The sequence below is a fragment of the Accipiter gentilis genome, chromosome 21 (assembly GCF_929443795.1).
Source record: "Accipiter gentilis chromosome 21, bAccGen1.1, whole genome shotgun sequence".
In the NCBI taxonomy this organism is placed as follows: domain Eukaryota; kingdom Metazoa; phylum Chordata; class Aves; order Accipitriformes; family Accipitridae; genus Astur; species Astur gentilis.
Genome location: NC_064900.1, coordinates 15,588,112 through 15,611,860, shown reverse-complemented (window position 1 = coordinate 15,611,860; position 23,749 = coordinate 15,588,112). Strand labels below are relative to the sequence as shown.

Below are 23,749 nucleotides of genomic sequence, written 5' to 3'. Positions count from 1 at the left end.
AGTTAATTCAGTGCGTATTGTGTATAGTCCTGTTTACTGTATGGTATATGGAGAATTCTGGTTGCTGGAAAAACAGTGTGTTGAGATGTGGATTGACAGTTATACTGGATCACTATACAGAGTTTGATGTAGTCAGTTCAGCAAAATAACTTATTTATGAATGAAGTAGACTTGCCATCTTTTCATGGAGTGGCTTCAGAAATATGTAAACTCTACCCTGGAAAATCAAGAGTAGTTTTTAAATGTACCTAGAGTGCAAGATAACATGTGCTCTGCATTGGGAACAGATGCTGGCTCTGTTTCAGTTTTAAACTAGGGCATTCCAAATGTCACAGCAAGCTAGCGCTGAGGGACTTGGCCTTGCAAAGAGCCAGCTTGACATAAATGAGTGTTCCTTTGACAAACAGGATCTATTACAGGTTTTCTGAATAAGGGCTGTCTTTTAATGTCTCAGACTTTGGTGGTGCTGCTTTGGATCAAACTTTAGTTATATTTCTGTAGAGCGCAAATGTACTTTAAAGCTAGATCTTCATCTTGAAATGATCTGTACTTTTTCAGTGGGAAATTCTTGAGTATTGTTTTAAATATATGAAGGTTTTACATGCTTGAAGCATTAAACTTCACTGCTGTCATCAGTTCTGAAGTAGCATTGACTAAGTCACTTACAAAAGAAAGGTATGTGTACCTCTGCCAAAATAGCAATGTAGAAAGCACCTGACCAGCAATTTCTAAACTGAGGATTGTGACCTAAATGGTGTTATAACTGCTGTGATTGGGGAATGCAAGGGACACTGTGTATTTTGGTATACCTCTCTGAAGTGAGATTAGAGCTGTGTATATGTGCCCAAACATCAAATTTAGGTAATTCTCCAACGAGGAGTGGCAAGGTATTGTTTGGTTTGATGTCATGTGCAGTGGAACATTTTGAAGAAATAAGTTACAAGGAAGTGGCTGCAGTTTCTCTTTTGTCTGCTTTTCCATGTTTAAATTCATATTATGAATGACTCAAGGTGGCACTTCTTCCATATGTAAAATGTGGCCTTGGAAATGGTCCTCTAGTCTCTAGCTTAATATAAACTAAAAAAATATTATTGATCAGTGTATTGAGGGTGGCACTGTACCTTTAGGCTTCCGTAGGGCATAACATTTGGTGAAAATGGGTGGGTGGATAAAAACTGAGAATCTTATTGATCATTGTACTGAGAGTGGCACTGTACCTTGAGGCTTCAGTTAGTGTATAATGTCTAGTGAAAATGGGTGGGTGGAGTGCTAGTTTGATAGTTTTCTAAATTTCAGCTATATAAACACTTCACAGGAAGGTCATCATTGCCATTTGAAATTTAACAGTGCTTTTTTGTTTTGTTTTATTCTTGCTGATAGTTTCCCCTTTGTGGTTTCAAAGCAAGCCTCATGTAAGTTCTGCTGTCCAGTGAGATAATCTTGGTGATGACAGCTAGATCACTTGATCCCTGTCTTAAACAAGCCTTATAAGGATATAAGAAATGGTATATTGAAGCATACTCACAGAATTAAATTATTCCGTTTCTGGTGGCACAGAGTTAAGGGGAAAAAGAAACAGTTTCTGGCTCTCACAGAGCATGTACACAGTATTAGGTGGGGGACACCAAAACTTGACAGAGGTCTTGATGCTGGATTTATAAGAAAAAAGTACTCTGGGATTTTTTGTCAAAAGCCTGAGTCTCCTCTACCATCTTAGCTGAAGGGGGAGCCAGGGGGGCAGCCTTTCTTGGAGGGTGGAGGAAACAGGAGGAACATTGGATTAGATGAATGGGAACTAAGGATTGTGCAGATTCTTATCACCTGGCAGTGCAGAGTCATTGATGTGGAGAATTTGACTGTTAGAAAGTCTAGTAATAAGAGTTGTGATGCACTTGAAGAGTAAAAAAAAAAAAAAGTAGCCTACTAATAAACCAGATAAACAGTATTGTGTTTTTAATTTTTTAATGTGATAAAAATAGAAAAGTGACAAAAATATTCAAGTGACTTAAATATCAGAAAGCTCTAGTACTGCTGAGCTTTTTTTATCAAACCAATGAACTTGTGGAAGTCATTGCTGAAGTGGAAGGAACACAGATGCACTGACTGCTCAGCTTTTAACAGCAGCAAATGCAGAGACAGTATGTCCTTCAGATCAGCTTGAGTAGTTCTGTTTTTTAGAAAAAAAAAAAAAAAAAAAAAAAAAAAAAAAAACCAGGATCTGGTCGTTCTAGTTTTAAATGATAGGATAAACTAGAAACAATCCATTTGACTGTCTATTGTGTTCAGTACTTTATCAAATAGGAAGGTTTTTGGAGGTAAAACATTTTAACTGTTTTCTCCTTTGCCTCCTTTTTACTTTATGGAGTAAGGAAACTTTTTAAGTGTTATAATTTTGCTTGTATTTAATTACTCCTTCAAATCAATATTTAGATAAAGAGTGATCACATGATAAATAGCTAGTCACATATGTAACAAATCACAGATGCTAGCATGTGCAATCCTAACAATTTTTTTAATATTTTAAATGGGGGAGTGTAAGTATATGAGACACCATATGTCTGTATCTCAAGTTAAACATTTACTGAAACTTGTATAGCTACTGCATTCTTAAGACCAAAAAATCGTAATCTAACAAGAAGTCACTTCATATCTAATTTTGTCAACAGACTGCTTTAAGGAAATAAAAATTGCAACCGAAGATGTGATTAGAACATATTTACTGTTTCTTGCTTGCTGATTTAAGTGATTTGGATTAAAACCAGACCATGCGGGAAGGAGGAAAATCTGTTGCTCTGCTTGTTTTTAAAAATGAGTTAATCTCCTTCAGTGTTTCCATACAGAAGATTCTCAGACCAAGTGTGTTGGTCTGCAGACATCACCTCACTTCCAGATGTGTTATATGCATATAGTGCAATGCCCAGGAATCATCCAGGGCTATCAAACTTTTCTGTTCTGCAAGAGAAAACGTGATGGGACTGGCAAACACTAGATTTTTGTGTTGGCCTGTGGAGTATACCTTTCTTAGTGAAGTTATCCTATTGGGGGTCAAGTATTATTGTGCTGTATTTTGCATTACAATAGCACCCTAGAAAAAAAATGGTAGGTTTCTATTATGCAAAGTGATATATAAACATAGAGCAGGTGATATTTCCCACCTCAGTTTTCACATTTACTTACAAGTAAGTGTTGTAGAAATCAAATTAACCTGAAAATAGGAATCTTCATTGAAAAATACACGTATTGTTCAGGGATTTGAAAAAATACTAGGATTTAACTGAAAAGTACAATAAACCAACCATTAAGGACCTAAGTCCAAAGTCTGTTCCTCTGGGGCGGGGGGGAAAAAGGATAAGGAACAGTGGTAAAGAAAGAATAGTGAACTAGGTAGATGTATTCCCCATTCAAGAGTACATACATTTTTGCTAGTAGTGCATAGTGTATAAGATTGTTATTTTAATCTCTCTCTAATGATGGCTATTCCCAGTTAATAGAACTTGTAGCACTTCTGAGGTGACACAATTTCAGTGTCTGTAAAATGGGGCATAAGAGAGTATGGTTTTTATCTATTTAAAACTAGCTTAGGTGTGCTGTAAAAGCAAGCACTTTATAACCATTTCACCCAACCAGTACCTTCTCTTAAAAAAGAAAAAAATATTTTGCCAAAGCATGATCTTCATCTAATGTGGTACTTGAGCTGTGTAATGAGCAATTTTGAATTTTGGAGGTGACTTCTAGTTCCAGCAAAAACTAGGTACCAAAACATATCTTTTCATGGAGTGAAAGCTGTATGAACATTGAATGAGGCGCAGGTGTACCTGTGGGAGTTGATACATCTTGAAGGGTTTCCTGGTGTTTGAGGGAGTGTGGCAGGGATGTTCAGTGCCTGCTTCTCAGTCAGGTGGTTGTGCTTTGGCAGGCTGTGATTGTGAGGGACCAGGGATGGATATCAGGTGTTCTCTTTCAGTGCTGGACAGTATATGGGACAAATAAAAGGCATTAAGAAGAAACAAGTGAATGAAGAAGAAATTACTTTTCCAAATTTGTGCTACAGTGCCAGAGGCAATGCTGGGCTCTGAGACGGTTCTGCCTTGAGCTGAACAAAAAAAAGTTCAGAAATGTAGGATTTTCAGAAATGTGGAAAGGGTTCTGTTGCAGTTCTTTCCCTGACTCTGTAGTTTCCTCGAAGGAAGACAGGAAGGTTAATTTTGAGTGAATTTGATAGGTTACATATTTGAAAGCAGTGCAGCCTAACATAGGCCTACAGTCTAATGCTCTTAGGTGGAATTTTGTTCTGAGAGTTGTACGAACACAGGACAAAAAAGATAATGGTCCTTGAGTTAACTGCTTTTAGGATTTAAGTAGTAAGATTAGGTTTATTAGTATTTGTCTTTTCTGACAGTGCTTTCTGGAATTAATAGGTTCATTATAACCTGTTTTTATAAAATGGGTGCACTCTAAATGACAGTTGGAGCTATTTGTTTAAACGTCTAGTTCAGGAAGAGACAACATTGTTTTCAATATACTTTATTTTTCCCTCTTCATGTGTATAGTACAGTATTGTTTTTAAGTGCAGTGATAAGGCAGCTTGTATATAGGGAATGAGGACATAAAGTTCCTGGACCCTTGCCTTACTCAATATGCATTTGTAGATTTAGTCTTTCTCCTTCATCTCTTCCTTTCATGTCACCTTTGCAGAAGTTTCCTTTGTGTTTTATTCCTTAAGTATGTATCAAGTAGAATGGTACTGGACTTCAATGTTACTTTTCAAAATGCAGCATTAATAACAAAATTGAAGTTGGGTTTTCTCTAGTTTAAGAGGAGATGTAGAGCTGTAGATAATGCTTGGAAAATCAACTTCCAGTTCTTTGCTGAAATTATAAAACTGTTTTACTGTCTACTTGAGACCTAAACACATTCTTCTTTACATTCCTATACAGAAGGTTGTACTACTTGAACTATGTTATACTTGCTGTCTTTCAGCTAAGTTAATCAAATAACCACAGGGTTATTTTCTGCTTTATAGCTATTACTTTTAGGAAGCATCAGCCTGTGAACCTGTGAAATGTTCATTTTGCCGTTTCTGCACTCTTACTAAAGGTGGTGGAAGAGCTAGAAATTTGATGCTTGTCTTAGCATTTGTAAAATGAGAACCGTATGAATTGTTTCAAGACTTACATTTATATTCTGGTTCTTTGTTGATTAGGTTTTTACCTGTGAGTGCCCATTAGCAGCATCTACACTTCTTCAGTACTGTTTACTGTTTTAAAAGGGTATGTAATTAGTATCTTTCTTCACAGGGAGAAGAGAATTTATCCAAAGATTAAAACTTGAAGCAACCTTGAATGTGCATGATGGATGTGTAAGTCACTTGTTGCTTTTTTGTTTGTTAAAAGATGTTAAATTGTGGTTTTGTTGCCCCGGTAATAGTTCCTTAACTTAAAAATGCAAACACTATGTATTAAAGCTGAGCTCGAAAACTCTACTTGTTGAGACCTACATCTGAATTCTCTATGTATTTGTTTCTTCTTAAATATCTGACACTTTACCTTTTGGAGCAGAACAAAATCCCATTTCTATACCTTAATACTGTGTCCCACTGCTGAATGAATTAATTTCCTATGCCAGGAAGACACATGCTTATCTTTTGAGTTAGAACTCATTTTAAAGCTTTAAACGGAATCTTTAGTAGTTTTGTGCTATGTTGATATATTTTGTTGACTTAAAGCTGTATTAGTGTTTTGAGTGATTTATTCTCCAAGTCTAAAAAGCAAATGATCAAGCGTTACATGCTTATGTAAAGAGACAATAAAACAAAAATAAGCCTCCCCTGAAAGGTAATAACATAATTTGAAATATTGCTTATTTAAATACTTAGTTTTTGCAAGTGGTCTAAATATTGTAAGTCATATTCTTTTAAAGAAAATATTTTACTTATACTAGGTACAGGGCAAAGAGACTGCCATATTACTTGTGATGAATAGAGCAGAAATGCATGATTGTTGAAGCATTGTCTTTGTTGTACAAGATATCTGAAAAGTGAAAGGATACTAGATGTGCTATAAAAAGTGAAAATGCAAGTGTAAATTTTATACTTTAACATGTTTATTTCAAAAGCTGTTCAAATATAAAGATTTTTTTTTTTATCTTGAGTTTCTTACACTTGTAGCTTTAAATTAAGGAGTGTTATAATTGTTAACTAACATAGTGGTAATTTTAAGAGAAAAGTTTTAATAAAATTTAGCCTTTTGGCTTGAGATCAGAAGTATGATTTTGGCTTGTGTATACTTTTGAGAGGTTAGAAAGTCTGGGAAAGGCAAGGGTTAGAATTGCTGTATATAAAAAGTCAGCTACTTGTGCTGTACTGACTACCATTGTAAGTTTAATGTTCTAGTACAGATGGTGTTGACTTAAAAAAAGCAAATGTATTAACTTCCCAGGTTTTTTAAGAAGCATTTTAAGAATGACAATGTAAGGTCTTTCCCAACCCAAATCATTCTGTGATTCTATGTGTAGAAAGTTATTTATCAGGTTTTGTATTCAAGATTGTAACAGTGATTTTTACTTTAGGATTTCTTTTCTAGTAGTTTTTAATCTCCTCAAATATACTTAAGATGAAATTTTCCAAGTTTCTTTTTGTGAAGTTGATTGGGGTTTAAAAATTATTTTTATCTTTGTTTTCTTGTAAAAATAGTCATTTTTGCCTGTAAAACAGGACAGGAAAATAGTATTTCTTGGCTACTTGTTAAAAATGGAGTCTATTTTTAACTATCTCTGTGTCATGTAACAAATTGTAAATTTGGTATTGGCTGTTTGATGTTGCTTGGATCTACCTGGAATTTGAAAATTAATCTTGAATTGTGTTAACTTTCAAAGTATGCTTTAACATGTGGCCCAACTTAACTGTTTTAGTGGGTGGGAAATGTTTTAATTCTGAACTTACAGCATTATATGCAGGTGTTTAAAATACTGCTACAATTTGAAAAATTTCTTTAGAAATTAAATTTGTCAGAACTATCCACCTTTAAAGAATAGGGTATTAGGAGTTCTTACCTCATTTACTGTGTGGGGGTTTTTTTGCAGGGAATGATCATTTATGGCCAACAACCATTCAGTATAATTTCTTATTACTTTTAAAAAACCCACACCTGTGAAATAAAAGTAAATGAAATTACAATGCCCATACTGATCAAAATGCTTATACCATCAATGGTAAATGATACTAGTCTGTCTTCACACACACACCCCCTCCCCCCCCCCAATTGCTGAATCAGCATGCATTTCAAATATGAGGAACAGATGCCATAGTTGTCTTATTACGGGTGTTTCTGGAATTGTTTTTTTGGAGGTCATTGGGGTTTTTTTGGAGGGTTGGGGGGTTGGTTTTGGTTTTTTGGTGGGTTTTTTTGGTGGGTTTTTTTGCTGTTGTTAAGAACACTTGCATTCTTCTGTGGAATAAGCTGTAACTTGTATTTTTCTGTATAAAGCATGCTGTGTAATTGGACACGGTGGACAACTCAAGGCAAGAATTATTTTTTTTTGAACTGAGGATAAAAGTAAAGTCCAACTTCCTATCTACTATTTGATCTATGCTACACAAAAGAGAGAACCTGTGGGAAATACATCTGTATGTATAATCAGACTTGGGTGCAATACCTTTGAAGAAGGGAATAGAATAGGGAATTCTATGAGTTACTTCAAGTATCCATCCATGCTCTTGTAGCAGTAATATTACCATAGAACCTTTTTGTTAGAGATGTGAGTATTTTCATCTCAGAGTTTAGGTACCATTTTCTTTGAAATAGTGTAGTTTTCCAGTTCATTTGAAGACAAAGTTTGTACCAGTAGTATGTGAAGTAATTGAATTAGTCTACCAAATCATTGATGTCTGCTTGTAACCTTATCATACTTCCAGGGCATGATTTGCCTCTTCCAGCAAGATTCACGTTGTCCAATTCGGTGAGGTCATATGTATGCCAGAAGCTGCCATTTTCCGTGTTAACTCCAAAGGGAGCTTAAGATGAAGAGGAAATGTATAGAGTTAGGTGAGATGCTTCCTGTATGAAGTGGCTAAATCCAAAGGAGAAATGTTGAAAGAGAATCAATTTGGACCAGCAGTGATGAAGTGTGAGGAAAGTAGAGGAGAAAGCAACTCTAAACCATATGGAATGGGAGTAAAAATATCGCTTATTTTCTTCCAGTTCTGGTACTGTGAAAGCTGAGGAAGGTAGAACTGCAGAATGCATAGGTTGATGGAGCCTTTGACATGAGCAAATACTACATTTTAAAATAAAAGAGGATTACGTGGAGGAATGATTTCTCATTTCTGTGTATAGACATTCAGTTCAGTAACAAGCAAGCATCCTGTGTGGCATACATCTCCTTCAGGATCGCACCTGTGAGCAAGTCATTTTCAGATGTAGTCCTCTAAGCTATGATTAAATTAGTACAGGAAGTTTGTCTGCATATTGTTAGAAGGTGCAGTTTTTACCTTTTCCTCCATAGGTGAGTAGTAGTGCCTTCTTCACCCCCTTCCTTGCTTGGGAGATCTTTCTGATATTTTGGATACCTACAGTCATTTTTATTTCCTTTCTTCCATTTCTTGTATTCTGTTAATCTATCCTGTTCACAAAAGAGTTCATTCTACTGTTATATTGCATAGAAGTGAGGAGTTTGCTTTTTTTCAGTTTTTTAAGGATTGGCTGTACTGCCTCCTCCATTGTCTTTGAGGAAAAACACAGAGATAGTAAACTTATTTTTGACTATTTGACTAATGCATCAAAAGTGCCTGCTGCTTCTTTCCAAGGCTAGCTGAGTGGTAAATAAAATTAGATACAGTTGGTAATGTGGAATACTTAATAGAAAAAAGCTAATTACACACCCTTTGACTTTTCTTATCTTGTTAGTAATTGCCTGTCGTTTGTGTTTGATATATCCTTTATTTTGGCTCTAACACCTTTTTCCAGGAATTTCAAACCCTTAGGGTAGTAACTGTTATATTATGCTTTTAGTTGGGTGTTGAGTGGCTGTGAAGGTAGTAGATACCTAGCTTTTCTACACAGTTTTGAAATACAAATGAATCTTCTAGCTAGTTCTCATTTTACAGTATTTTAATAGTGGGTTTGCTGCCATGGAATGGGACATGAGAACTCTTTTTCATCTGCTCTTATTGAGCATCTGTTTTTAGTGATCCATATGCATATTTATTGGGGTTATTCACTGTTGGTCAATAGGTTGTACTGAACACTAAGAAATGTAGTGTATTGACTGATCACTTACTAGGAAGTCAGTGTTCTCTGGAAAAAAAGAAATCGAGCTTATTCCACTGAAAGACTTTGTTATTTTTTGACATTTTTTGACAGTAACATTGAGAAGGTGATCTGGTACAGAATAAAAAGCCTGTTTAGTTATAGACCTCTAGCACACATTTGGTTATGTCATCTCACTTCAGGATTTTTTCTGAACCAACTTTGGCCTGGGTAGGCTGTATTGAAATTGCTGAACCCTGAGGTTCAGTGCAATGAAATCAGAATTTAAAAGGAGAAAGATTGATGTCTTGTGTAGGCTTGTGACGCTGAAGTTTAGATAATCATGTCTTTCCTTTGCATCTTCAATGCTTTCTCTGCTTTCCTGTCCTTTGGATTCTGGTTTTGGACACAGTCACCACCACCACCCCCACCCCCCCACCCCCCAATTTGTTTAATTTTTGTGCTAGCTCTTCTTTCTCACATCATGTTTTTGGGGTTTTTTTTGGCAGCTTCCTTGGTTTTTTTCAGTGTTTTGTTCTTGTTTCTATTCTTGTATTCTTGTGGTAGCATTTTGTCTTATTTAGGGCAATGATAGTATTTTTCTACCTGAAAGGAAATGTAGATGAAAATGAACGTTCTTGGGTTTTGCGTTTGCCCTAGCTGTAGTACTGTGCTATGTTTGACAATATTTTTAAAGTATAGTTGTTGTCAGGACAGGTTACTTCAATGATAGATGGATCTGGGGGCTAGCTGAATGCATGCTTCTTGGTGATTGACAGCCAGGGTTATAAAATCATGAGTAGCCATGCAAGGTCATACCAATGCTCAGTCGAGCCTGATAACTTGGCCTTCAGAGTGGACAGTAGTGATTTTTGAGGAAAGTTGAGACAGGGCAAGCAGGCAGTGCTTGAAGGGTATCCGTGGGAACACATCACACTTTAATGGACAGATGGAGGTGAAAGTTGTATCTTTGTTTCTCATTGTTTTTCATTTTTCTTTGAATATGTGTATTCTTCTACTTCTGGTGTTTAGGACATTCCATGACAATGAATTACAGTTTTAATAAAATGCCATGTGTGTCATGTGATGGTTTCATTGAAGGCCACCTATTTCCTGTACTGTAAAGATCCACAGAAAAATTATTTCTTTCTTTTTCCATGTCATTCATGATTTCATAAGCTTCTGTCGTATCCCCTCCCCAGAGTAGTACAAGTGAATTGCTTCTTGCGATAAAAAGTGTTAGGTACCTACAATCACCCTAGTCATTCTTTTTCATAATTTCTCTTTTCAAATGGGAAGTAATAGAAATGGAGAATGCAGGAGTGGGATATGAACCAAAACTGCATAGTGTGGAAGACGCAGATTTACCATGCATGGATGTATACATTGACAGAATGACATTTGCTTTCCTGTGCATTTTCTAATGATTCCTAACGTCATGTGACTGCTGCTGAGCTAACTCTGCCATAGGCATGTCTGTTGTAACATGAAGATCTCTTCCCTCCCCCCCCCCCCTTTTTTTTTTTTTTGAGTGGCATAAGTTCATTTAAAGCTCCTTAATGAATATGTCAAGTTGTTGCCCATACAATCCATCTGAAACAGCTAATTCTGATTTTGCAACTTTGCCTAATTAAGGACCCAAACTAAGCTTGTGATTAAAATAGTAAGTAAAATGGGTATATTTTAAACAAAAAGGTTTTTGTCTTTTGGGCTGAGAATGAGACATTTGGATAAAAAAAAAAACACATAAGAAAAGGATTTAGAACAAAGTGGGGTTTTGCTAACTATATAGTCCACTCTGATACATCACACTAAGGCAGTTATTCTGCCAACAGAAGATGTTGATGGCTGCAGTTTGACACTTAAAGCTATTTTAGAGGCTACTTGAAATAGTAATGGTCATGCATGCAGTCTTTGGTGCTTGTGCATGAGCTGCTGCTTGAAGATAGGTTACTCTAAGGATGCTTTCTGAGCTTCCTGGATTTTGAGTGCTTTTACAGCTTTATTTCATTGACACACAGGCTTGTGAAAAGGAGAATTGATAAGGAAATATATTGTAAAGTTCTCCCGATATGATTCTGTACCTCACTGTAGGATTCTTCTTTCCCAGCATACTCACACTTCTCAAAAGGGATCTGGGATGGATTCTGCGGTGCTTTTCACATGATCCCTGAGAAGGTGTGGTCACTGAAAAGTATACAAAGCAATGGATGGTCAGAATTTGGATATGGTGAAGATACAATAACGAGAGCATTGTGATGCCCTCCAGTTCAAATTTGGAGAACTCTGTGGAGTAGATTCGGTACATTAAAGCACCTGAATGTGTAAAATTGTGGCTATTGAGGCCTTTGTGGGAAGGCTTAATTTACCTGATGGACTCTTCAGGAGCAGAGGGAGTAATTGAGATGCCATAGGTGAAGCAGGTGATTCCCTTATCAATTTGTATTAAAACACTTTTTTTTTTGTGCTAGCTGCTTAGAAATTATGTAATTTCAATTGAATTTGTTAACTTCTATTTCTGTAGTGTTGGATGAGTATTGATGTTTTAATATTCTGAAAATTGAATTAATATAAGTCTAAACTACGTTTTGTTAATTCATGCAGGTGAATACAATTTGCTGGAATGATACAGGAGAATATATTTTATCTGGTTCAGATGATACCAATCTGGTAATTAGTAATCCCTACAGCAGAAAGGTAGGTCTGTTTCTGAATACTTGGTAATTTTCAAATAAGATTTAAGTTGTTATTTTTCAAGATACTAAGATATTTTTCAGATTAATTATTATCTGCAAAGATAATACCAGGTACTTTATAGTCCTTATAAATGGAAATACTTCACAGTGTTTTAAAACCTTGGTATTCTAATCCCTTGTGACATAGGTATTATCCCATTTTACGGTAGGTGGTCTGGCACAAAAGGAACATGGTCTCACAACAGATTAGTGTCAGAATTAGCAATAGGATTCAGTAATTCTTTTGAAATCTTATAGTCAGATAAATTGTTTTCTGTTTCGTTTTAGTTTTAAAATATTGTATTAGCTTTTACTGTTTGTAATATACTGAGTTATCTTTCTGTGTAATGTTGTTGAAGTGTCAATCTTGATTATAATACTTCATTACTATTTGAAATTACATTGCCTTCTGTGTGCATGTATGTGGATGGAGAAGAATTTGTACTGAAATAGGGGAAGCAGGTTTGTGAAGGGGAAAGTGCTGTAAAGGTCTCTGCTTTTCTACTTCTGCACTCACAGGGGTTACAGTGCAGTCAAGTGGCTTCCAGTAATGTCAGCTAGCATCCATCATGTAGTAGCAGTGTTCCACACTTCCCTCTTTAAGGAGCTGATGATAGTTTTATAGAACAGATGCTCTGAACTGTGTCCTTCAGTGCTGGGCATCCCATGCAGCAATGTTCAAGTGAAGTCCTCTCTCCCACGCTTTCTCAGGTTGAGAACTAAACCCTGAAGAGGTGCTGAAAAATTAATGTGGTGGGGAAAACAAAATGTGTAGTTGGTATGGTGGAAGAAAGTTTGAATAGAAGGTTATGGAGGCAGTAATGTTTTGTCTTCCTGAAGAGTTGTGGTGGGAAAATAATAGTGATCTGGAGTGTTGCCTGTGCCTACAGGTAAGGCCCTTTTCCTCACTTCTCCAAATAAGCCATAGCTACCAAACTTCATCTTTTCCTCTCAACTATTGGTGTCAGTCTGTCAAAGTTCAGATCAGTGTCATTAGACTTGGGTTTCTCTTGGACTGGGAGTTCAGGTGAAGGAGAAGAGGTATCTAAGACAGCTATGAAGTAGATGAAGGATATATTCCAAAGTGAGTGTTGTCGGAGAGACTTGCAAAATAAAAATGTTTCATGCAAGTAACGGGTGTTCAATATTACTTATTGTGCAGAGTTTATTTTAATATATCACTTTTGGATAGTTGCTATATCGTTACCTTATTATATAATTATTATATTTAAACATTTTAACATTTTTATAGATGCAGCAATTTTAACTTTTTATGCTTTCATGGGATGATTTTGGTTTTTTCCCTGTTGTATACTACTGTCACACTTAAGCCAAATCAGAAATACAGGAGATGTTTTGTTTTCTTATTTTTAAGTCAGCTGAGTTATTTTTTTATATATATAACAGCAGAGCAGATAGCTTTTTTTATTATTATTATTATTTTCCCCAATATACACAAATGCAATTATAAAACAGCAGGTACTAGCAAGAAGACTTAATAATCAGTGTTGTTCCTGAAATATACTAGAGACGTGATTTTTAATGACTGTTACAATTGTGTTAGCTTATTTTCTCCGGCTGGAGTAACAGAATCAATACAGGGAAAGGGAGCAAATTGGTATTGATACCAGAACTCTACTGTAATTCTGTCATCTTGGCAGATACCCTTATCACCATATTTTTTTGTTATGAGCTAGCTAGAATAGCAAAAGTAGACTTCAGCCATCAATATAGTCTTCTGTGTTAGTAACAGATCTAATTTAATAAGGAAGCATTTAATCTTGTTTAACTCTTATTTACGTGAGTCTTATGTAAGTCACTCCAGTTTATGTATGGCCAGATGCAAATGTTAATTGTTACTACGTAATATGTCTCAGGAGAAATTTTTCTAAATATGCTTCTCCACTTTGAATAGGTTATATGTTTATAGTGTTTATGCATCTGAGGAGAAAGGTGTTACTGTGATTTCTAATAGTAATTGCAAGTCTAAATCAAAAGGATGAGCACTTTATTATACTTTGGGATGGCTGAGAAGAATTCTTCTTGTGGATATTTTCTTCAATTTTTATTTGGTTTAAGCATCCCATTGCTGGGATTGGGGAGAGTTTGGCTGGAGTCAAAGCTCTACCCACTACAAGTATGGTACAAAAAGATGGGAATTCATGTATTTACATCAGATTGAGCATACAGTTTTCAAAGCCTTTAAATGGATCCTGAGACGTCTCTCAGCTAATACCAGTGTAAAGACAGGATTCTTATGAGTAGTTACACACAGGATTTTTGAATCATTAGCCCAGTTTGCCTTCTGGGAGAGGAAGGGTTCAGCTCACATGAAAGTGCTGGGGAGGCTTTGGAGGGTGCCTAGTGTGGCTGAAGGTTTACAGCTTTTCCAGAATCAGGATTGCTACTTTTCACTTTAGCATGGGGTTTGGTTAGGTTTGCTTTCCTTTACTTCTAAAGGGGGTTTGACCTCTTCAGAGGAAGTACTTTGTAAAGGCTGGATTGTAAATTATTCTATCTTGAATGGGAACCCTAAATTAACTACATCGTGAAAAGTTTAGTAACCCACTGATAAAATTTGACTTGCATTTGTTTCAACAGGCTTCTTTTCAAAAAGTAAGTCAGAGTTGAAATAAACCCACTTTTTTTAACTGGTTTTAGTTTTTAATGTAACTTTAAAAATGCTGGTTTGTTCATTATGGTGACTTTTTATTGTAAAGAGTTTCCATTTGGATATGGAACTTAAAGATTTCAGTTTTAAAGAAGGCAACAGAGTAGCTGCCAGAAATTCTACTTTCTTGGAGGAAAGTACTTATTGTTAGGGATGGAGCTTGTATGCAATCTTCTGGGATTGCTACATGAATTAGTAATCCCATCCCAAAGATTTAATCTGTGCTTTTAAGAGGTGCAATTTGAATTCTTTAATTTGTTGCCTCTTCAATTGATTTTCTGTGTAACGTATTACTTAAGCAGTTGCAAAAGTTATGAGGATGTCTGAATTACTACAGCTAGTCAAGTACTTTGAAGAGCATCTGAAATTCTTTGTTCCCCCTCTCCCCCTTTTCCTTGGTCAGTAAGTATTTGTAGCCTGTTACATGTTGGTAGTAAAATGCTCCAATGGAGTAAGGTGGTGGTATTTTTTTTACTCTGTGTAGCTAACGATAAGCCTTTGGGGCTTGGTTGTGTAAGTTGTTTTCTCATCTTTTTTGCTGTCTAGGCACCAACAACTTTTTATGCCTCTTTCTCCCCTCTCTAAGGCAGTATGATAACCAGAGTAGAAAAGCATGTACAGTGCAAGCCAAGAAGGGCATGGAAAATCTTCTGCATATAATAAATGCTGTAATACTTTAATACTTTTTATGGCAAAACTGTGCAACATAGTCAGGAAATTGAGGGGCCGGCAAGACGAGATTAGCTCTGCCTGTGAGAAAGCTCTTTCCTTTACTGACTGTGCAGCTGTATATATTTCTGAATGCTGTTTCAGTTTACAGTGGAGGAGAGAAGAAAGGAGGGAAAGAAAAATCTCAGTTTTTCTAAGTTCAAGAGCATTCATTAAATGTAGATCTCCACGTCTAAATTGAGATCTGCAGATGGGGAAAACTGAAGCAGAAAATTAGAATAAGTTAGCTATTGACTGCATGAAAAGCAAGCACATTAGGATGGGACTTGTGAGAAAAAGGGGGAAAAGTAAGAAGCACATGTATTTTGGTGAGAGAAGGACCCTGTGCAGTAGAGCAAAGAGAAGAAAGTCTGCCTGCTTATATTCAGCAAGAAGGAGGAAGTGGTGGAGAACTGGCAAGATGGTAGAGAAGACCCTAGCTGCTTAGATTTTTTTTTTTAATTTATTTTATTTTTTTATTATGGAGATCAAAAAGGATTTCTTGTCAGGACAAAAATACTTCTTTCATGGTAGCAATAATGTAAAATCAGAGGTGGGATTGACAGATGACATCTTTAACTGTCATCTGAACTAGGGTACCGTATGGAGTTCTTGTTCTGAGTTGCTCCTTTGATGCCAAATCCCTAAGTTCTTTTGGATGTCTGGGATTTGAATGTTTTCAGTAAAATGCAGAGATTTGAACAAATCTAAATGAAGAGGCAGATTTATTGAAATTAAATGTATGGATTATATCTCCTGATTTTGATAATTTTTTTTTTAAAATACTAAGCCTTGTGTATCTTTCATAATATGCAGATACACTGTTAAACTTTTTCTGTGTGAATTGTTTAAAAGGTGTGAAATAGCACTTGTGAAATATTAGACATGAGCTATCACTGACAGCAACTTCATTTGCATGATGTTTTCTTTGATTAAGTTGGAAATTTGGAAGTAATTTTCATACTGTAAACAACTTAGTAAGTTTCTTTTTCCTATCAGTACTGGTGAAAATGCAGTTTGGTTTAAATGCATGGGAGAAAAGGTAAGAATAGAATTGTTCACTAGTGTGCAGGAAAACATACAGAAGGTTTTTTCAGTTTTGATAGACTAATAAGAAGTATGTTAGGAAATATGAAGAGTCATCACAAAGTGTTTAAAACCAACTGTGATGGTGAAGTAAATTATGTGCTTCTCTGTTGTATTGTAGATGAATGCCATTCATTGAGACTAAGTCAAGTCTTAGCTTATTGCCCTGTAATCATGTTCTTAAATGTTTGTTTATTTTTGACTGGTTTTAAAGCATCCTTTCTTATAAACTTCAATTCTCTTTTCTAAAGTGCATTTATTTTAAGAATAGCATCAATTTTTAAAGTCTATAAAGTTGGCTTGGATTACAGTGCCTTGTTCTTCTTGACCCATGATATTCCAGATCTTCTAAATCTCCTCTCTGACATGCTGGCTGGCTGCGCTATCACCCTTGACTAATGTTTTACTTTGATAAACTTGATGTGATGTATAACTAGCATTTTAAAAACAAAAGGTGGCAGTTGCATTCCAGTCTCTTCATTTTGCAGAATACTTAGTGTAAGTGCATAAGTGAATGTCTCTTGTGGACCTACTTTGGTCTTAGAAGAAATTTGATTTAAAGACAACTTACTTGTTCTGTTGTATTAAACTGTAGGTTACTAGCAGGCTGTACATAACTGATGTTTTATAGTACCAGGGTGTGTGTTATTTTCCTATTCTTTATTAACCTGATACAGCCTTCCTTCTTTCTTCCTTAGGTTTTAACAACCATTCGCTCAGGACACAGGGCCAATATTTTTAGTGCAAAATTCTTACCATGCACCAATGACAAACAGATTGTATCTTGTTCCGGAGATGGAGTCATTTTTTACACTAATGTTGAACAAGATGCGGAGACCAACAGACAATGCCAGTATACATGCCACTATGGAACTACCTATGAGGTACCTCACAAAAGTATATGATAATTTTAAGATAGGTGTAATACATATTTTCTTGTATTGTTCCCCAAGTTTTTAACCAGGCTGCTAAAAGCTTTATTTCAGTGAGAATTAAAGAACCTTCTTTCTAGCTTTCTTGAGTTTGGTGTTTGTTTTTTTTCTTAGAGTAGGCTTTAAAGGAGAAATATGTTGTCTCAATTAAATGGAGGACTTTCCAAAAGGTAGTGTTATTAGACCACTTTCTTTGCAAGCATAATAGCTGAATACACCTTCACTGAGGGAATCCTCTGCAGAGCAAAACTGATTTAAATTGTGCCGTGAATTTCTTTCTGAAGTAGGTTGGGGGCAGGGGGTATGTTTTGCATTTTTATTTTTACCTCCCCCCTTCCACTCTGCCGCCCCTCCCCGCCCCCCCCCCCCCCCCCCCCCCCAACCTTTCAGCAGTTTAATGCCTTTTACACAATTTAAATCCTTCTGAGAAATGCTTATTTCAGCGTGTGTGAATAACTGAATCTGGAAAATCTATTTACAGTTTTAGGTAATTTCTCTATTTTGTATTCTAGTTAACTCTATGTATAAATTTAGAGCCAATGTTTGCAATCCTTCCTTGGAAGTTTTGTTCATATAAATAGGCAAGTGAAGAAGCAAAGTGTTACTTAGGAAGATAATCAGATTTATTGATCTATCTATTTATTTTAATGGCAACAAAATCTGATGCTTGTAAAACTTACTGTGCTTAAATTAGCAGTATTTTTTCTATTTCCTTCTTAGGTTCCTTCTTGGGAACAAGTGTTCCAGGTCTTTTGATTATTTTTTTGCTTGATTGTTTTTTTAACAGTACCACAGTACGCACACAAGGGAAAAAAAATCCCAAATCCATTGCTTTGTAACTATTTAGCTCAGGTTTCATAGCAAGCTTTTAAATCTCTTTGTAGGTTAAGTGAACAAAATATTTTAAAATCTCTGTTAAAAAAATGGGGAGTGTGAAAAAAGGAAATGGCTGAAGTACTGCCAAAATTAATTTTTTATCATGTAGTAGAAGTATCCTTATGGTTATAATTACACGTTCCATTAAAGGTTTTTTTGAAAACACTTCCTGTCTGCAGGGTAACTTTGTAGGTCAGTCGAGTGAACCTCATGGTATTCGCTCTTTCTGGGATTTGTGGTTTTGGTTTGGTTTGGTTTTGCCTGGGTTTAACACAAGACTGTATTTTCAGTTTTGCACAAGGTGATTCTAGATCCCAGGCTTGCATTGTCTGCTTTCATTTTTGAGATTTGTTTTGATTGAGCAACTACTGGTTCCTTTGAATAGCATCAGTCCTTATGGCCCCAGTCAGAAGCTTGAACTGCCTCAGTTCTCACTGAAGTTTACTATATATAGTATGCTAGTCTGTGGATTCTGCAAATTGATTGGATGTTCTCTGTATCTCAAGTGAAACCTGCCTTTTTATAAGAACATTTGGAGACTGAGATGGGTAGCTAGCTGTGAGTATTATAAAACATTTCTGAGCTTGAGAATAGGAGAATGGTTATGGATAGATACTGTGTTGAGGAGACGCAAAGGTAGTGGTAGAAATATCATTAGAGCAGTGGGTTTGGGTGCGTAAAGTTTGGGGCCATGGACTACGCTGCTCAGAGTACTGCAAATAAAAGAGTTGGTGGCAGCATAAAAGTTATAATGAGAAATCACTGTGGCAGTCTTAAGCTTTGATCTGCCTGAGCTTGGGTTTACAAACAGTGTGGTTGATTACACGACGTGACTGACAGCAGGTGGTGCTGCAAAACAATGATCAAACTGGGAAAATTCAATGAAAGCAGTTACCAGTTGTGCTTGTGGGTCAGGAGTAGTAACAGAGGCTAGAACATAACACATCTAACCTGTAATATGAGATGCCAGTTGTCTCTTTGCAAGTTGTTGTTTGCCATCAGTAATGATGGTGTGCACATTGCAAGTTACTAAACCAGATGAGAAATATAAATTTGATAGGTACAACAAATTAAGCTTGTCAAAACAGACAATAAAGAGGGCCCAACAGTCTAGCAAATCAAGATGCAAGTTTTATTGTTGTCCATATAGAATGACTATAACTGAACAGTAACTGGTTGTACAGAACATAGTAGATTGCTTCAAAATCATTAGTTGAAGAGAGTATGGACATTCGACTGTTGTGTTGCACAGTCAAAATAGTGTTATTGCAGATGATTTTTATTCAGCAAATAATGTTAACAAGGGAGGTATTTTTTATAAAGACTAAATTCTGTTACTGTGTCTTAAACCTGATATTTGAACAATAAATGCATGTAGTAGTATTGTTATGTGGCATAGACCTCTTTTTAAGCCTTGGCATATGAACGTATAATAGAGTAAATAACAGGGGTTTTTAAGCAAATGGCTGAGATACAGCTTCAGCTTCTGAAATAACGCAACTTCTGTCACTGAGAGGTTTCTGGAGTGGGAAAATGATTTCAAAATATCATGACGTTACTGCCCAGCTGTATGTAACCACATCATCGTATTAAATATAGAACTTTGACTCATTGGATTCTCTGAATAACAAAAGCTAACATCATCTGCCCCTGAGGTACTAATTCTAAATTTGAATGTGGATTGAATTTATACTGCGCTTTAAACTTGGAGTTTGTGACAGTTCAAGACGTTACAGAAACATCCATTGAAACAGAGGAATGTGGAAATTTGTGTAGGTTGTTACAAACTGTGAGATTATTGAACAATTGTTTTTAATTCTGGGGGTGAATAGAATAAGTAGAGAGGGAGAGAGAAGTTCTTGAAACAAGTTTCTGGAGAACTTGTTTATATAAGGCCATTACAAGTTTATTTTTACTCAGCCAAATGCTTTTCTCTATTGCCATTCATGTTATTTGCATTTCAGAAAGATAATGTACTTTTATGGACAACTCTTACCTTCATGTTTTCAATACACTAAAGTGAGCATATAGCTATATATTTTTAAAGTTAAATAGAAAAGGATTTTTTTAATTAATAAAAAAGGATTTTATATATATAAAATGTGTACTTGTTGAACTTAAATATAGTAACAATGCCTCTTAATTACTGGAGCCTGTACTTCTCAATTTCTCTGTTTTAGTGCTTATAAAGTTACTTAGTATGTTTTTAAACACCAAGCATAAAAATTGGCATATGCAAGTGGAGGTATGTATTGCACTATTACATGTATGTTGTGAAATAGTAACAGTGTGAACAAAACCAAAATACAGCTACTAGAAATAAGAGCTTGCTGTGTTATACCATGTTCAGCAACATTCTTGGAACAAAGTAAATGTTTTCAATGCAAGCTCTGCATCAAAGTACAGCAAAAATGCTGGAAGGATTTAGTGTATTGAAGAACAATTGCTGGCTTTCATAACCACACTAATAACATTAATTAGAATGTGTAGTGAAAAACACTCTTTTCAATATATTACGCTGTCATTTTGAAGAATAGTGGTCATAGCTCAGAAGTTTATTGTTCCATTGTTATTAAAACCTTGGCTTTGTTCTGTCTGTTAAACTTCTTGTTTGTCAGCAGTAAGATTTGGCACAGCGTGCATTGTCTCAGTTAACATACTGAGCATTACAAGAAGAAATGCTGAATTCTGCAGAGATTACATTTGCAATCCCTGTTTAGGTAGAGAGATTTACAGATAGGTCACTATCTGTAATCCATAGGTTACTTTTACTAAGAGTTGGGCGGGGTGGAGAATAAATTGTCACATATAAGTGTTAAAGAATCACTCATTTGCTCTGTGTTGAATTAGTGTATTATCATCTTATTGATTTTTGTAGCTTTATAAATTTTTATGAAGTTACTGATAGTAGCAGTAGTGTAGGAAAAGAAATATACTGCTTGTTTTACAACATTCTCTGTTTTGCATTTAAGGGATAGTGTGTAGAAACATGATGTTTCATGTGCGTTCATTAACCTGTGGAATTCAACTTTAACATTATGGTTGCTTGCCTTTTTATTTTGTCTTAAGGAGGCCTTCTTGAGTGAAGCTATATATGTGAGACTCCATCTGAGTCTTCCTTAGTGTGAGTAGGGCCGAGGTCAGAAAAATGGTGCAATACAGTGCTCTCAAAAAAAAAAAAAAAAAAATTCTGTGAGGGGGTAGGTTAGTAACAGCCTTTAATGCATAGTTGCTTCAGGGGACTATTTTTATTGTAATGGAATGGCCCAAGGGGAATAAAAGCCATCTAGCATTTTCATGTCACTCAGACTTCTGAGGGTTTTGTTTGTTATTGTCTTCTATTACTTGATAGAAAAAAACCTGAGCTACTGTTGAATTATTGCAGCAAATTGATTACTTATCTGCAAACTGATTGCAGTAAATGTATGTTGCTTATTAAAAGGTAATAAAAATAACTGTAAGCTTTGACCTATAAATATTTAATCTTATGTGACATTCCACAGTTTATTTTAACTTCAGTAATTTGAGCCTTTTCTTGAAAAGGAAGAAACATCAATAGTTTTTCAGTTTTCCTCTATTTCAATAGAAAGCTTGACTTGAGTAGTAATTAATTCAGTCTTTACTGCTGCTCAAATGTTGATGCTTTCATTTTCAAAGTAATGGTATTTCTGGAAGTATTAATACTGTTGTTTTTCTGTTTGTTTGTTTGTGGTGTTTTTTTTGAGCAGATTATGACAGTACCAAATGATCCCTATACTTTCCTCTCTTGTGGTGAAGATGGCACTGTAAGATGGTTTGATACTCGAATCAAAACAAGTTGCACAAAGGAAGATTGTAAAGATGTAAGAGTGAAATCTTTTAATAAAGATGACCTAAATGTAGAGCTGTACATCATACAAACATAGGATATGAATTCTGGTAAGGCTTTTAGAAATAATGGATTTCAGGGTCGTTGGTGGAGATGACAACATGTTTCCCAAGAAACAAAAAAAGTTTGGGGAGTCTTTTTTCTTTTCTTTTCTTTTTTTTTTAAATTTATTTCATTTTAATAACTCCTTTGGCACCTTCTAGTTTATGAACTTTGGTGTGAGGCTTCAGATTTGGTAGAAAAGATTCTATGTTTACATTAGTTACTATAGAGTGCAGAGTTGGAGGCAAAAAATTAGTCTGGAAAATAATCTGCAGCCCTGTGTTCTTGAGCATCCTTTGTTCCTCCATAAGAAAAGATTTGGTAATGAATTATACTAGATCAAATTAGTTACTGGTAGTATTCCCTAGAAGGTAAGGTATTGGTGGTGTCCAGTGTGTTTGCATTTCAGAAACAGTCTTAATATTGAATTGGCAAAAAACTGACACCAAAGTATGTATCACTGCTCTTGATTCATTTTATTCCACTTTGTGCATATTTACTAGTTCTAGGGGTTTCTTTCTTTCTTTTTCTCTATCCACTTATCTGCCCGTAGATGTAATCTATTCCTTTAAATTAATTTAGACTGTTTCTGTGTATTTGGTGCTCTTCTGACTCAACAGTGTCTATGTTTGCATAGCAAAATCCAAGGTGCAAGCTAGTTTATAAATCTGTATTTGTTATGCTTACCTGTTCTTAAATGTTTGTTCCTGTGGTTTGTTTTGGTTTGTTTGTTTTCTTTTCTAGTTGATCTTGTGCTGTATTTCTTTCTCTGATAGTTTTCCTTCTCTGCAGTGGCTTTTCTGTTTGACGTATTTACAATCTATCTTCACAGGGCCAGACCTAGTTTTCTTAAAACCTCCTTGACTAATGGACCTGTGTCCTGAAGTAAAAAATAGAATTATACTTCAAATGTTCAGAGCTATTATTTGAATGCTGTATTTTTGTTTGTTCCAGGATATTTTAATAAACTGTCGTCGTGCTGCCACTTCTGTTGCTATCTGTCCACCAATCCCATACTATCTGGCTGTCGGTTGTTCTGATAGCTCAGTAAGAATATATGATCGGCGAATGCTTGGTACAAGAGCAACAGGTAGGAACCATACCTTACAGTAAACTCTTCTAACCATTTGCAGTTCTAATTTCAAGTTATTTTTTTCAAAATAGATGACGAATGACTGAAGTGTAATACTGAATGAAGTGTAGCTTTCTTCTCTGAGAACTATGCTTTGTAATAATAAAGTCATTTCACTCTAATATTTGCTAATACAGAAATCTTCAAGTAAGTAAACTTAATCTCTTCATTCATCTTAGAATATGTTGTATACTGAATGCAGAAAAAGACATTTTGTAATGTCTCTTCTTTTGTCTTGAAACATGTGACTCCAAGATCCAAAAAGCTAGCGATTGCAGCCTGCAGTGGTCTACCTGAATTTTAATTAAGTTCTTATCTTCTTGTACTCTGCCATGCTGGAATGTGTTGCTTTTTATGGGAAGGGATCTTACGAACTCTAGAATGTCATGTGATAGGCCTACCTTTGCAGTAGCTGTTGCAATATCTAACATAATTTCACTGAAAAGCTACAGAT

General features: G+C 35.6%; 1 protein-coding gene across 6 annotated transcripts in view; it reads left to right on the top strand.

The window, feature by feature from the left end:
* DCAF6 (DDB1 and CUL4 associated factor 6) overlaps positions 1-23,749 on the top strand; it is a 91,936-nt gene that overhangs the window by 11,778 nt on the left and 56,409 nt on the right. For all 6 annotated transcript variants that reach the window (XM_049824330.1, XM_049824326.1, XM_049824328.1 and 3 more), the window contains exons 2-6: positions 5,298-5,359; positions 11,850-11,942; positions 17,144-17,329; positions 21,982-22,095; positions 23,118-23,253. In XM_049824330.1, the coding sequence (XP_049680287.1) occupies positions 5,298-5,359; positions 11,850-11,942; positions 17,144-17,329; positions 21,982-22,095; positions 23,118-23,253 (591 nt within the window). The remainder of the gene's footprint in view (positions 1-5,297; positions 5,360-11,849; positions 11,943-17,143; positions 17,330-21,981; positions 22,096-23,117; positions 23,254-23,749) is intronic.